Here is a 16,728-nt window from a genome sequence, read left to right on the forward strand (position 1 = left end):
TGTTGTGTTAACACTGAGGGGTAAAATACAGTAAAAAGGTAAGACAGAGTGAGGCTAAATCTTGTTTGAAGATTCATGTTGAGATTATTCGTAAACACTAAAACCATGTACCTCATACTGCAGATTGCTGAATATGTAACATATACATATAACAGTCCAGGGAAATCCCAGAATCCCAGATGTTTGTTCTCGGAATTCAAATCCCCCAGTGTTTTGACCAGGTTCCATCTTCCCTGACATAAAGTGAGGAGCTTTTTCATAACTAAATCAATTTCAGAGAGGTGTGAGATAGAGGGGGAAAACAATGTGCATGTTCCTTCATGAACATCAAATGAACAGTAAAAAAAATAATCTGTGACCAAAAATCGCATTAGGCATTGTTGTGAGGCTTTGCCAGATGGCTACTTGTAAAGCAAAACATTTAAGTGGTTGGTGTGCAGAGGCATTGTTTGGAGACCAGGCTCTGGGGAGAGAGGAAAAAGCCCAGTTCTTCAAATCTGAGAGTGGAACCAAACTCCCAAACCAAATCATCTCAGTCTGTCGTAACACACAAAACAAAAAATATAAAGCCTGGGGTGTTCAGGAGCGCAACTGACTCAGAGGTCCTCATGTATTGATCCAGCAAGGAAACTAAAGGTTGGTGATCTGTCTTACACAGCTAGCTCACAGACTGAGGCCTCTCTTGGTCTCTTGCATCTGACTTGGCTGGCCACTGACCAAACCAAAGAGATAGTAACTGTGTGCTAGCATAACTAAGACACCAGACATACTAGCCAGGGCGAAAAACTTGAAAAACCTTATCCAAAAATTCTACCGGGGCCCAAGACTTTTACATGGTCTGGGTGTTAGTGTCAGAAGTGGTTAACAAAAAAGGAACAACTTTACCTGACATTGCAACTGTGAGAGAGAAGAGAGAAAACAGAAAAGTTCTTAGCTGAAGACCCTGAGGCAAGATCAAGCCTTCAGGGTCTAAACATGATCTTTCCTCTGATTGATATGCTTAAACATTATTCTGAACGTAGACGAAGCCCAGGCATCCAGTCTTAAAGGGTTCTAAACACAACGTCTGAATCCACAGTGAAACATTTTTACAGCTATTGTTTGAGATACTACAAGTTATTTTTGTTCCTAGCCAGACTGTAGGGGAATGACAGATGCAATATGGGTCCAAACACCAGATCCTAGACCCGATGAATCAACTGTCTGGATGGATGCTGAGACCTCTGGACGACAAGCAAAATGAAAGTTTAGCGACTGAGATTTGGTTGGCAGAGACACACCGCAATGGGCATGAATTGGGCAATGCCTTACCATCATTGCTCTGATAGATAGTACTGGATAGCAGAGAGACTGTGGGGCCAGAGATCTTAATAAGAGACAGATGAAGAGAGGTAATGTGAAAAGGTCATGCAATACCTGACTAAAAGGGAAAAAAGTGAATAATTGAGGGGAAATAGCTGACTGGAACTATTCAACACCCAAACTGCTCTAACTCTTTATTATCATTCCTCATAGCAGATCACATTGCGAGGTGCTGGAAGAAAAAGTGTTTTTACTTTCAAAAGAAGAAAACCATCTCTATCCTCTTGAAAAACAACTTAGAGAAGCGCAGTCAACACAGAAAATGTGGTAGAAAATGTTCCGCAGAGTCGGGGGCCCTTAAAGAAACAGTTAACCGATAATAAGGCCCACAGTAAAAGGGACAGTGATAGCACATTGTCTCAGACTAATCTAAACCCTTAATATACACCGTTAACATTCACATCTGAAGATAAATAACAAGAGCCTCCCATCAGCAAACTGCCGTCATTTTGAGTTCAGAGACAGTAGCTGAGCTGAAAGTTTTGTGACGACTGTGAAAATCCATTCCGCTAGCGCTTGCAAGCCAAAGAGAAACAGACAGAGAGAGAAAGAAAGGGAGGAGAAAATGAAGAGGGGGAAAAAAGAATGAAGAGAATGCGTCAGTAGAGGAAGGTGTAGAGGGCAAAGGCAGCAAATAAAGCTTTTAATAATATCTGCTGCCATCAGCATACCTTATCTCAGAAAGGGGACCGGCATTGTACAAGCTGTCAGAGTGTTTATCTGTTGGAACATATACACAACGCAGAGGCATTGAGACACACACACATGACTTTTGGAGAATAGACACATTAAGGGTACATAAAGATATTTGCAGGTGTTTGCCGGGAAAGCACAGTGGATTGTTGGTGAGAGACATGTAGGAGGGTGGAAACTCAAGCGTGAATGAATAATGGAAGAAAAACATTCACATTTACAGACTGGGTCCAATCGGTGAGAGGGAGATGTGTTTTTTCTTCTTTATCTCAAAACTTGGAGTGACCTTGAGAAATGAGAAACAGGCAACAGAGACAGGAAGAGGAAATATGAAACAGTCCACGCATGAAACAAAACAACAACAGCAGGAACAGGGAAATGTTTCTGATGCACAAACAGATTCACTATACCATCTAGGCTCTCTGGCTTTTTGATAACAAACTAGGAAGTCAATAAATATTCCCACTGTGTGAAATGAAGATGTTAGATAACAACCAAGGTACTGTAGGTACTATATAGCTACTGCAGGTAGCCTGGAGGTTTACAGCATTGGGCAACGTTGCTGGTTCGAATCCTGGAGCCGACAAGATGAGAAATCTGTTGCTGGGCCCTTGATCAAGGCACTTAACCCGAATTGTTCTAGGGGCGCTGGGCAATAGTGACCTTGGCTGTAACCCCACTACCTGCGGGTGTCTCAGGGGGAATTGGGATATACAAGAAACACATTTCCATGACACACTTGTAACAAGACAAATATAAACACCCCCTAAATGTATTATTATCATTTTTCAAGTGTTACTGAGCACAGTGTGGAAGAGAAAAGCTATGAGACAGGAATGTTTCAATCTCCCAATGTACCTAACCCTAACATGCATATACAAGACAAGAGTGAGCACAAGATACAGCATTTGTCATAAGTTACTGGACACAGGAAAAACATGAACGTTTAGATTTCACAAATCATAGTTTTATGGCACTTTGATCAAGTTACTGGACACAGGGGAAAACAACTATGAGACATGAAAGTTTAAATCTCACTATGGACCTAAGTCATTCTTTCATGGCACTTTTAGCATGGCTACCATGCATGTCACTGCTTTCATTCACAAATGCACTCTTGAAGTGCTTTGAAGAACTATAGCGGAAGAAACGCTGACATTTGGAGGATCTTTTTAAGAGACCTCACATACTGTCTCGTTGATATCTCTGTCACATTCAACATTCCTCTTTCACTCCTGATTGTGCATCTTCAAGCGTCTTAGCTTGACCTTGTGTTCTCCCCTGTTCTCTACTTTCCACAAAGCTCTTTTCCAGAACAAATCTTTCAATAAACATAAAAATGTGAGATTCCCCCTCCAGGCGTGATTATTTTTGCATGAGGGCGAAGACAGCGTTTTAGGTCACACCGAGACAAATCCACTAGCGAGTCAGCGACATCCGCCTTTTTTCCGCTCATCGCCAAGCATCAGCACTGACCTGAAACGCAATGGTGTTGACTCATTGTGTGGTCACCTCAGAACCTCTTCTGACCTGACAACACGCGTTCTGCCCTTTCCTCACAATGGATTAAGGTTGTTGTGTGTGACTTGGTGGAGTCACGCTCGGGTCAGGGCACAGCAGCAGGTTTTCGGGTGTAATCTTTAGGTGGGATCTTTGCTCTGGCTATGCGGATATGGCACGAGCACAACTGATTCTCATTCATTATTTACAACTAGAGGAAGCTGAGGCCAGTAGATTAAATTACATTTTCCATTTTCTTATGTAATGTACAGGTAACAGCCAAAATAATAGAAACATTTGAGTAAATAAGGGACACAAAGTCTATTGAAAGCAGGTGCTTCCACACAGTTGTGTTTCCACACAGGTGCTTCCACACACTTTTTCCGTGTGCACTTTAGCATTAGCGATGATTGTACGGAATCTTGCCAGGCTTTCTAAACCCATTTCATAATGAATGACGGGCCACAAACACACTCTTGATTTACAGTACATTCTGAAAATATTCAGACCCCTTCCCCTTTTCCACATTTTGTTACTATTGTACAGCACACTCTATTATTTATACAACTAATGTAAGGGCAGGACATGAGACGGGAGTAAAAACTAACATGGGCATTGTTTAATGCGTTTTACAGGACAAAACATTCCAAGCATTCCAATGTACGTACAGGGGGGTGTTACAGGTGCCCTAAAGGGACAAACTACAATATGAATGCATAACAGTTACGTTACAGGCTTATTCTAAAATTGATTAAATACATGTTTTTCCTCATCAATCTGCACACAATACTCCATAATGACAAAGTGAAAACTAGGTTGACAGAAATACCTTATTTACATAAGTATTCAGACCATTTGCTATGAGACTCGAAAATGAGCTCAGGTAGAGCCTCTTTCCAGTGATCATCCTTGAGATGTTTCTACAACTTGAAACATTTATCTTTGGTAAATTCAATTGATTGGACATGATTTGGAAAGGCATACACATGCATATATAAGATCCCACAGTTGACTGCATGTCAGAGCAAAAACAATGCCATGCGGTCGAAGGAATTGTCCGTAGAGCTCCGAGACAGGATTGTGTTATGACACAGATCTGGGAAAGGGTACCAAAATATGTCTGCAGCATTGAAGGTCCCCAAGAACACAGTGGCCTCAATCATGAAAGAAGTTTGGAACCGCCAAGACTCTTCCAAAAGCTGGCTGCCTGGCCAAACTGAGCAATCGGGAGGGAATGGGCCTTGGTGAGGGAGGTGACCAAGTATCTAATGGTCACTCTTATTGAGCTCCAGAGATCCTCTGTGAAGGGAGAACCTTCCAGAAGGACAACCATCTCTGCAGCACTAAACCAATCAGGCTTTTATAGTAGAGTGGCCAGACAGAAGCCACTCCTCAGAAAAAGGCACGACAGCCCCCTTGGAGTTGACCAAAAGGCACCTAAAGGACTCTCAGACCATAAGAAAGAAGATTCAACTCTTTGGCCTGAATGCCAAGTGTCACGTCTACAGGAAACCTGGCACCATCCCTATGGTGAAGCATGGTGGTGGTAGCATCATGCTGTGGGTATGTTTTACAGCAGCAGGGACAGGCAGACTAGTCAAGATTGAGGGAAAGATGAACGGAGCAAAGTACAGAGAGATCCTTGATGAAAACCTGCTCCAGAGCGCTCAGACTGGGGTGAAGGTTCACCATCCAACAGGACAACGACCTTACGCACACAGCCAAGACAACACAGGAGTGGCTTCGGGACAAGTCTCTGAATGAGCCCGGACTTGAACCCGATCGAACATCTCTGGAAAGACCTGAAAATAGCTGTGCAGCTACGCTCCCCATCCAACCTGACAGAGTTTGAGAGGATCTACAGAGAAGAAATGAGAAACTCCCCAAATACACAAATTCCCTCGCTGTCGGGTATTAATCACATTGTGGAATAAATGGCCCACGTGCAATTCTTTAACTGTAACAAATGTTTTTTTCGGGCTGGGATCTGGGGTTGAATAAGAAAGATTTGACAGTGTACTATCAAACATACTCGCTGCCATACATCCTGCTGCATTGCCCTCAAAGGGTATGTGTTTTGTTGTTTCCAGAAATTCTCCAAAGAGATATAGAAAAAAGGAGAACTCTCAGAGAGTGTAGAAGTGAGAGGAAGCCATAGAGGAAGTCTGTTTCCTCCTTCTCCCTCTCTATAAGTAGTTTCAGAGCCAATATTATGGAAACTTATAACTCAGGCATAGGAGATGGGCTGAGTTGATCTAAAGGAGGAAGTAAAGAAAAATCTTCCCAAAACTTCAGGAAGGGTGAAGAAGTTACATTCTGCCTAATCTTTTTAATTGAAATGGATAATGTTGTTTTCCGGGCCAAGTTCACAGGAATCAGATAAGTCCGGCAGGCATTGAGGCAGTTCTTCTTGTTCTCTCTTGACACATCCCTGCCACCTTCTCTCAGTCCCCAGAATATTCTCAGAACTTTGTCACAGAGTTCGCAAAAGTCCATCCATAATCTAAATGGCATCCATGGCAGCTCTGTGGTTTCACTACCGTGTGGTAGGGTCAATTGGTAGGCAAACTAAAAACAACACACAGACTTAGGCCCACATCAACAGCAAGCAACCACAGGCAACCAATCAGGACCCTTCACAACAGTTGTCAGAAAGTAGCCTTTCTTGTAGTATTTATATCATTTATGTCAGAAAACCAGTGGTTTACTCAAGACTTCTAAGGCCACACACAGCATGACTTGTAGGCCAGATAGACTACAAAACATTGCATCATCATGTCTGAGGCAACATGTACAGTACAGTCTGCATGCACTGGTCAGTGTACAATTTGTACTAGTACACACTGGCCTGTACATGGAAAGATAAAGTCCAGTGAGTTAGAAACCCCAAAACAAACCTACTATCACAACAACGAGGTAGAGGGCCGTAGAGATCGGATGACAACTTCTGTGCCGCACGAAAAAACAACAATCAATTAAGCATTCACGCTCAAGAGGATTAATCATTTTGTCACACCCTGACCTTAGAGATCCTTGTTATTCTCTATGTTTGGTTAGATCAGGGTGTGACACGGGTGGGAAATTCTATATTTTCTGTTTCTTTGTTTTTGGACGAGTGTGGTTCCCAATCAGAGGCAGCTGTCTATCGTTGTCCCTGATTGGGAATCATACTTAGGCAGCCTGTTTTCCACCTGAGTTTGTGGGATCTTGTTTTCTGTTTAGTGTCTGTGCCTGACAGAACTGTGCGCTTTCGTTTTGTTACTTTGGTATTTTGTTGAAGTGTTTTTTGTGAACAAAAGTATCATGAACACTTACCCCGCTGCGCCTTGGTCCACTTCTCCCACCAACGAGAGCTGTTACACATTTTGCCTTTATTTCCGACACATGTAGCGGCTTGATGAGATTTTAACTTGATAACCACAAACAAAACCGAGAGCTGCGGATTTAAAAGGGAGCTGCTCTTGAGTTGCATTCGTATTGGAAACCCGTAATATAAGCCTGCTGGCGGTTAGAGCTGGTGATGAAATCCAACCATTTACTGTTATGACAGAATGTAAATTAGAGTGTGCTTCAGGATATGGGTGGGAACCCCAAGAGTATGTAATTAAAAAGGTTTGAATTTAAATATTGAGAGAAAGGAGCTACATAAATGACCTCTTCTATAATAGAATGAGTGATTAATGTATCAGACACCAGGAAATGGGAGGGGAGAAGGACGTGCCCATTGAAATGACTAGAAATCCTACATGGAGAGCAAAACTATGAGTGTTTTTCATAGCAATTTCACTGTAAAACGGAAGATGTAGATATTGTATATCAAGGGATTCTTTCAAATCGTTACAATGCCATGGACTAAAGCCTATCTGTTGACGCAAAGGATGATGTTGGCAAATCCTATGTTTTGAGCCGAGTCCAGGATGACATTTGCTTATGAATCATCTAGATTGAGCGGCTTTGATATGGAATATACTGTATGGGCCTTGACTTGAGGATAACACAATATGATAAACATAGATATTCTACAATATATGAGAATCGATCTGAAAACCTATACCGTCAGACGTTTATATGAATATCAAAATCAGATATCTGTCATAGCCCTTTTCTGAGACTTCCTACTTGAGGAAGTATTGGATTCCAATAAAATGTTCTATAGCGCCTCTGGGGTTTTGAGGTAAAGTCCAAGCCCAATTGTAAAAGGTCAGAGACATCAGGTAAGTCCCCTTCTCTCTGCGACACAGGCCTTATTATAGGCACTGACCTGTGAGATATCAGCCAGCCTCTGAGTGAGTGAGCTCAGCAAAATTATGTCATTGGAAAGGTTGTCACTCCTCACCCCTGCCTGACCCCACAGTGTCACATTTGGGAGTGGGGGATGGGGGGAAGGAGGGTTTAACCCCTGTGCGGCCTCGGACATCCAGCGAAAAATCCTATCGCCATTAGCATAACAAAATGTAATAAAAAAAATAAAACATTTTTTTTTTTCAAATTATATCGTTTTATAAATACACCTCTCCTGAAACGAACCACGTTGTCTGATTTCAAAAAGGCTTTACAGCAAAAGCAAAACATTGGATTATGTTAGAGGAGTATATCGTAGCCATTTTCCGACCAACCACATGCATCACAAATAACCAAAAAACAGCTAAATGCAGCACTAACCTTTGACAATCTTCATCAGATGACACACCTAGGACATCATGTTACACAATACATGCATTCTTTTGTTCGATAAAGTTCATATTTATATAGAAAAACAGCATTTTACATCGGTGCGTAACGTTGACTAACTATTTTCCCTCAAATGCATCCGATGAAACAGCGCTACAATTTACTAAATTACTATTCGAAAACATTTTTAAAATGTAATATTGTCATTCTAAGATTTATAGATGAATATCTCTTGAAAGCACCTGTAATGCCAGATTTAAAAATAACTTTACTGGGTAATCACACTTTGCGATAAAAGGGGATGCGATACTCAGAACAATAGGCTAGCAATAGCAATAGGCTAGCCATCTTGGAACAATCGCCTATCAAATCTAGTCTTGTATACTATTGTCAATAATCCCTTACCTTTGATTATCTTCATCCTTAGGCACTTCCAGGATCCCAGGTCCACAACAAATGTATTTTCGTTCGAAAAAGTTCATCCTTTATGTTCCATTAGCATGTTGTTGTTAGCGCGTTCTGAAGGCTCCACCAAAAGTTCCGACGTGCGCGGGGCTACTCTTTCAACAAAATGAATTTTTTTCTTATTTAGGTTCGTTCAAACATGTGAAACGTTGTATAACATAAATCTTTAGGGCCTTTTTCAACCAGAGCTCCAATAAGATTCGAGGGGGACGATTGCATTGTGTTTCAAAAAGTTTCTAAAACTGTTAAAATTATGTCTGTGAGTAAAACAGAACTGATATGGCAGGCAAAACCCCGAGAACAAACCATCCCAAAAAAATATATTGTAGTTTTTCTAGTTGGCTCCCATTTTGGCTGTAGTGTTTCCAAGCGCTTGGAAGAGAGTGCGTTCTTTGGTATTTTTCTCCGGTAAAGGCAATAACGATTCTCCGTCTTAACCTGTTAAGGTATAGGGGGCAGTATTTTTGATTTCGGATGAAAAGCGTGCCCAGAGTAAACGGCCTAATACTCGGGCCCAGAGTCAAATATTTGCATATTATTAGATTTGGATAGAAAACACTCTGAAGTTTCTAAAACTGTTTGAATGGTGTCTGTGAGTATAACAGAACTCATATGGCAGGCAAAAACCTGAGAAAAATACAACCAGGAAATGAGAATCTGGTGCCTGTAGTTTTTTCAAGTCATTTCCAATCGAACACACAGTAAGTTAGGGTTCATTTTGCACTTCCTAAGGCTTCCACTAGATGTCAACGGTCTTTAGAAAGTTGTTTGAGGCGTCTATGATGAACAGAGACCGAACAAGAAGGCTGGGAAGTTGGTGACCCAGGGAAGGACATCAGTTTATTGGCGCACATTCACATGAGGAGGTAGCTCTGTTCCAAAATGTTTTTCAAGACAATGGAATCGTCCGGTTGGAATATTACTGAATTTTCACATTCTAAAGGCCCTAAAGATTGATGCTTTACAAAGTTTGACATGTTTGAATGAACGTAAACAGAACCTTTTTTGACTTTCGTCGTGACATTTTCCTTGTTCTTTCAGTACCCAAGGGCTATTCCAACTGTTTCGATTACAGAAATATTGTTTCATTATTCAACCTTTTGATGTTACCGTTTTGGCGGGAGGAATCTCCTTGTAACAAAGAGGTTTATTTCCTCTCCTCCTGCAAAGCCCAGAGGGAGAGTTTCTACAAGGTATTTGCGACGTCATAAAACTGCCAACTTCATCTCTCCTCCTCCACGGGAGAGAGAGGGCGCTGTAGAGCGGATCTACTGTAACCTGATCCTTTAGATCTTCACAGGTGAGTCATGACTTTACTGAGTTTGGGTAATCCAAAAGTTATGTTGCTGATTACAATTTTGGACAGGTAACTAGTAACTGTAACAGATTACATTTAGAAAGTAACCTACCCAACCCTGGATAGAGTGTTATAGCTGGCAATCTAAACAAGCCCAATTACTGGAGTCTGTACTGGAGTCAAACATGGTGCAGTATTATGTGTAACTAACAATAATACAAATATGAATTGAACTGAACAAAAAAAAGATGAAGATTGAATCCTCCCTTGTTACCCAATGGAAAATAAATGCTGTACTGAAACACACAATACTGTACTGAAAGTCTTGGAATAACAAAACACAGAACATTAAATTAGGAAAGTCTGTTCATTGTTTCTTCTCCCTCTCTCTCTCTCTCCTCCACCACGTCCTAAACAAAAACACTGAGTCCCCTCTCTCTCTTTCCCTCTCTCTCCTTCCCTCTCTCTCCTTCCCTCTCTCTTCCTTGTCATCAGTCTGACTCACTCAACAGGAGAGTGATCTACACACGTCACAGTCTAGCTATCTGGGTCCCACAAGCACACCGAGGAGCCGCATCACTATAATCTTACAAGAATCATTCAACTTTCATTGTGTTGACACACAAAATTGCCTGAAAGGACCACAAGCTCTTACTGTGTCACCACTACAGTCACCATTAGCAAAAGAACAAGAAAAAACGGCATCGAAAGTAATGAATGAAGACAACCTGTCCGGTACACCGGTACAAAAATATCTTGATGGTGGTAATGCTCATAGATTCCCATTGACTCAAAGGGGACTTGTATACCTCTCCTTTTGTCAGTGTATTTTTGATGCACTTTGTGTTGTTACTCTGTGTTGTTTTTGTGTTAGTCTCCCTGGGAAAGTGTAAAGGGGACAGAGGTACATCCGTGGTACATCATGTTAAACATGCAGTCAGTTTACACAAGAGCAGAGACTAGTCATTGTTCACCTGAGGCACCCTGCCCAGTGCTCAGTAGTGCAATGCTGCTTTGCATGCAGCAGTCTTGTAAAAAGCAGTGAGGGAGAGAGAAAGAGAAAAGGGGTAGGGAAAGAGAAAGATGGAGGGGGAGAAAGAGTAGAAAAGAGAAAGAGGGTGGCGAGAGACTGCACTATTGTTCCTATGATGAATCTGAATACGTGTCAGGGGAGGGAGGGAAAGAAAGAGAGGGAGAGCAGAAGTGAGAGACAGAGAGGGAGAGCTGAAGAAAGGTTACTGTTTTACCTCCACAAGGTGCTCTCTGTAACACTCCCCAGGTGAAAGTCGTAGAGTTTGGTCAGAATCAGGATCACCTGGAAACAAAACAGACATAACATGTGTTATAAGTATGTAATAATCCGTAAAATAACTCAAACCAGTTAGATAATAAACAGATAATAAACATTTAAACATTTAAGAATACTACAGGTTATTCTCTTAGAAGACAAGAGAGACTGGGCAAACTTATGTTATATTCTCTTAGAAGAATACCAACCAACCAGCATTAACCAGCATTAACAACAACAACAACAAGCATGATCCTGCAGTCAGTCCCTCTGTTCCCATAGTTTTGGTCTGAGCGGTGTGAAGAGCGGGAAAGAGAGAGAGGGAAGGGGGTATGAAGAAAAATAAATGTATGAAATGAAATGTGTGAAATGTATGCATTCACTACTGTAAGTCGCTCTGGATAAGAGAGTCTGCTAAATGACTAAAATGTAAATGTTGATAACACAGTGGAAAAGGTGACGGGTGAATCACAGACCAAGATGGCCACCCATATTCTAGAGACCCAGTGGTCAGTATTGATATCAAAACAGAGGACCAGAGAACTCTGTATTTTTTTACCCTGGTTGAAGCCTGAAGTGACATCTATCACAGAATCCAAAATAAACCCCTACAACTCCTCCCTAGGCTGTCCTGTAGGAAATGTTAAACTTGTAGTGTATTTAACATTTAAAAAGGCTTATGAAGTTTGCATTTTCCACTTTGAAATGTCAAAATAAAAAATATATATACACTGCTCAAAAAAATAAAGGGAACACTTAAACATCACAATGTAACTCCAAGTCAATCACACCTCTGTGAAATCAAACTGTCCACTTAGGACGCAACACTGAGTGACAATACATTTCACATGCTGTTGTGCAAATGGAATAGACAACAGGTGGAAATTATAGGCAATTAGCAAGACACCCCCAATAAAGGAGTGGTTCTGCAGGTGGGAACCACAGACCAATTCTCAGTTCCTATGCTTCCTGGCTGGTGTTTTGGTCACTTTTGAATGCTGGCGGTGCTTTCACTCTAGTGGTAGCATGAGACGGAGTCTACAACCCACACAAATGGCTCAGGTAGTGCAGCTCATCCAGGATGGCACATCAATGCGAGCTGTGGCAAGAAGGTTTGCTGTGTCTGTCAGCGTAGTGTCCAGAGCATGGAGGCGCTACCAGGAGACAGGCCAGTACATCAGGAGACGTGGAGGAGGCCGTAGGAGGGCAACAACCCAGCAGCAAGACCGCTACCTCCGCCTTTGTGCAAGGAGGAGCAGGAGAAGCACTGCCCGAGCCCTGCAAAATGACCTCCAGCAGGCCACAAATGTGCATGTGTCTGCTCAAACGGTCAGAAACAGACTCCATGAGGGTGGTATGAGGGCCCGACGTCCACAGGTGGGGGCTGTGCTTACAGCCCAACACCGTGCAGGACGTTTGGCATTTGCCAGAGAACACCAAGATTGGCAAATTCGCCACTGGCGCCCTGTGCTCTTCACAGATGAAAGCAGGTTCACACTGAGCACATGTGACAGAGTCTGGAGAACGTTCTGCTGCCTGCAACATCCTCCAGCATGACCGGTTTGGTGGTGGGTCAGTCATGGTGTGGGGTGGCATTTCTTTGGGGGGCCGCACAGCCCTCCATGTGCTAGCCAGAGGTAGCCTGACTGCCATTAGGTACCGAGATGAGATCCTCAGACCCCTTGTGAGACCATATGCTGGTTCCTCCTAATGCAAGACAATGCTAGACCTCATGTGGCTGGAATGTGTCAGCAGTTCCTACAAGAGGAAGGCATTGATGCTATGGACTGGCCCGCCCATTCCCCAGACCTGAATCCAATTGAGCACATCTGGGACATCATGTCTCGCTCCATCCACCAACGCCACGTTGCACCACAGACTGTCCAGGAGTTGGCGGATGCTTTAGTCCAGGTCTGGGAGGAGATCCCTCAGGAGACCATCCGCCACCTCATCAGGAGCATGCCCAGGCATTGTAGGGAGGTCATACAGGCACGTGGAGGCCACACACACTACTGAGCCTCATTTTGACTTGTTTTAAGGACATTACATCAACGTTGGATCAGCCTGTAGTGTGGTTTTCCACTTTAATTTTGAGTGTGACTCCAAATCCAGACCTCCATGGGTTGATTGATTGGATTTCCATTGATTATTTTTGTGTGATTTTGTTGTCAGCACATTCAACTATGTAAAGAAAAAAGTATTTAAAAAGATTATTTCTTTCATTCAGATCTAGGATGTGTTGTTTAAGTGTTCCCTTTATTTTTATGAGCAGTATATTTATAATCCACATAATAATTTACATTCCCGTGTGCTGCAGGATTATATTCCTGCTGATTCAAACTGCCTCAAATTAAGATCCTACATCTGTACTGTAGGTACAAGCAGTATGGCAAAAATCCCCCCCCTCCTCAACCTATTAGAAGGCAAATTGTTAAAAAGTTATTACCATTCAGGTTAGGCTGGATAGGTTAACCTAACCTATCTTATATCTACAGAAGAGGCTAGTAGGTAGAAAGGGCCAAGGGATTGATTTGGAATTCAGCGTATGGTAGGCTACAACCTGGTCACATATGGCGTCTATGGAGGAGACAAACAAAGAGTAATACTGGGAAGACAACACTGTCTTTATATAAATGTCACAACAGCCAGATGTTCACAGCGTTACTAACGATTTACATTACCACCTCTGGGTTGCATGGTTAATTCCGAGGTTGACGCTGGAATTTGTTAAATACAAGAACATGGAACAGAATGACTCGAACCTTAATTATTTACTATTTGTCACGACACAGATGACTTGAAAGTGAGCACGGGGGAAGAGTTTTTACATAATAAATGCTATTTTCACAGCTGTCTCTTTGTTATCTAACGTTACAAACCAAATAGAATCTGCCTTTTTTATTTATTTGCATACTTGTCACTTGTTAGCGTCCAAGCATATGCTTCCTTAAAGTAAACCGACAAGCCTGACTTGAGTCACTTCGCTGCAAGGTGATTCGCTAGCTGTCTCCCTTCGTCTTGCCTGACAAAATTTAGTGATATACATCAGGAAAATGGAACTCAGGAGCGAGGACCAGTTGTTAGACTTGACCTCAGTGGTCCATGTGTACAGGCTCCAGGCTTGGTCTCACTAGCCTGGCTGGGCCTTAAGAGCCCCAAGGACTGGCCTAGACCTCACTGGGGAGCCACTGATGGTTCTCTCTGAGAGACGGTGCCACCACCCCGGGGCCCCTCTCCTCCTCCTAAGACTGAGCAGATGGTTCGGGCCAAGCAAGATTGCACTGCCGGAGAGGGCAATGTAGAGCGAGAGGAATAATAACATAGAAGAAGAAAATTGGATTCATGCCATGCCTGTAAAATGCAAAGCAAAACTGAGCTTTTCTTGGAGTGTTGATAGTGTGTGTGTGTGTGTGTGTGTGTGTGTGTGTGTGTGTGTGTGTGTGTGTGTGTGTGTGTGTGTGTGTGTGTGTGTGTGTGTGTGTGTGTGTGTGTGTGTGTGTGTGTGTGTGTGAGCATACGTATGCATGTGTGTGTGTGCGCTTGCATGCTCTTGCTTAAGAGTGTGTGTGTAGAGATTCCTGAAGGGGTCTGATGTTGTCAGACAAGCTCGCTCTCCTCTGCCAGGGGGTGGCACCACACAGACAGGAAGAAGTCCCTTTCCATGATAGCATGAATTGAAAATTCACATTGAATAACTGGGGCACCAGCTGAAATCCCAGAGAATACTTTTATCCTGTCAGCTTGTATCACCGTCATGAAAATCTTAATCATGTCTCTGAAAATGGCACAAACGGAATACAAACAGTGAAAGCATTAAATGTGGGGCGGTTGCAAAAAATACTGAACTTTCAGCAAGTACTTGTAACATATTGTCAAGTTTGTATACATAATGCCGATCTTTGTTGGTTCTGTTTAGTCGACTGACAATGGATTCAACCTAATACGGATGGCACAAACTGTAAACAATTACATTTCACTAGGCGGCCAATTTTCAAGTACACTCTCCCCTCTTCGAAAACCCTAATTGACCGGCAATGCATGGAAGAAAATGTCAGCTTGTTGCCTCGCAATTAACCAACTGTGGCGAAAACATATTATTAGCATAACTAAATGTCCCATGTCCACAAAGACCCAATTCAAAGTGGCAAACACAATTTTGAATGCTGATTTAGCTCCGCGGCACGCTAATGATAGGTCACTAATGACTTTGAGAAAACAGTTAATCTCTCCTCCAAGCCAATCAGAAGTTTAATTGTATTAGCCTCGCGAACTGCTGGTGTCTATTGCCGGGATCAATGCTTTGCGGCGGGTAACAAGGACACTAAATTAAACATGCTTTTCAGTAGTGAATACTGAATGAGTATCTAGTCCCTCAGGAGTGTTGAATCAGTGCAGTGTGGCGGAAACGCTTGGCTAATAAAATAACACCTCAGAATGTCTGTGTCCTTGTGGATAACTGGCGCAGCATGTGACCACAGTGTTGCACCATTCTTGCAACAACCACACAGTAGCGGTGTTATGGAACATGTCACATAATAATCATTAAAACATTAATGTAGTGTGGGGAACTTACAGTAGTTGACCATTTGCTGATTATATCTTATTTTTTCTTGAGACACCTGTAAAGATGTAGGTTAATGAGACCTCTGCCTGTTTACACAACGATTCTTCTCATTCAAAGACTTCTGTATCTATTCTACTTGATTGCACACTTAGAATTTAGCCTACAGTGCCTTCAGAAAGTTTTCATACCCCTTGACTTATTCCACATTTTGTTCAGTTACAGTCTGAATTCAAAATGGATTGAATATATATATTTTTTCAGCCATCTACACACAATACCCCATAATGATAAAGTGATGTCACGTCTACTCCCGCTCCTCCCCCTCTGGCGTTCGACATCACCGATAATCTAACCACTTCATCATGAGGCACACCTGGACTCCATTACCTCACTACCTTAGGTTCTTTCCCCAGTCAGTATTGTTTCTGTGGTCATGTGTAGATGCCACTGCTATATTGTCTCATTCCATGTTTGTTGTTTTATTAAACGTACCACCTGCTTCTCGACTCTCAGCGTCTCCGTTACAGAATACTGACTCAAACAATGGAAGCAGCAGGAAAACAGAATATCGGTCGACGAGCAGGGATACCTTCTTCCTCAACACCACGACCAGCTGGCACAAGTGGGGACGGCTATGGAAGAGGTTCTTTGCAGTGTGCAACGTCTCAAACATACCCGGGAGGCATTGCAGTCAACTAGCGGAGGATATTCTACAACCAGTCGACCCAACGAGCCAGCACAACAGCCCATTCAGCAACCCGCTCAGGTCAGAGATGCTCATTTGTCCCTCCTAGATAAATATGACTACACCCCATCTACTGTAAATGCCGTGGCTTCCTACTTCAGTGTTCCCTCTACTTTGCCCACCAGATGGGAGCCCCCACAACC

The 16,728-nt window shown here is 42.6% G+C and overlaps 1 protein-coding gene and 1 long non-coding RNA gene across 3 annotated transcripts in view; one reads left to right on the forward strand and one right to left on the reverse strand.

Moving 5' to 3' along the window:
• Positions 1-16,728, reverse strand: part of LOC106586800 (VPS10 domain-containing receptor SorCS3) — a 207,559-nt gene that overhangs the window by 94,643 nt on the left and 96,188 nt on the right. For both annotated transcript variants that reach the window (XM_014174471.2, XM_014174489.2), the window contains exon 2: positions 11,236-11,303. In XM_014174471.2, the coding sequence (XP_014029946.1) occupies positions 11,236-11,303 (68 nt within the window). The remainder of the gene's footprint in view (positions 1-11,235; positions 11,304-16,728) is intronic.
• The window catches only part of LOC106586817 (uncharacterized), a 31,652-nt gene that overhangs the window by 6,213 nt on the left and 8,711 nt on the right, over positions 1-16,728 (forward strand). The gene's annotated exons all lie outside the window — the stretch shown is intronic.

This window comes from Salmo salar, chromosome ssa02, assembly GCF_905237065.1.
Source record: "Salmo salar chromosome ssa02, Ssal_v3.1, whole genome shotgun sequence".
NCBI lineage: Eukaryota > Metazoa > Chordata > Actinopteri > Salmoniformes > Salmonidae > Salmo > Salmo salar.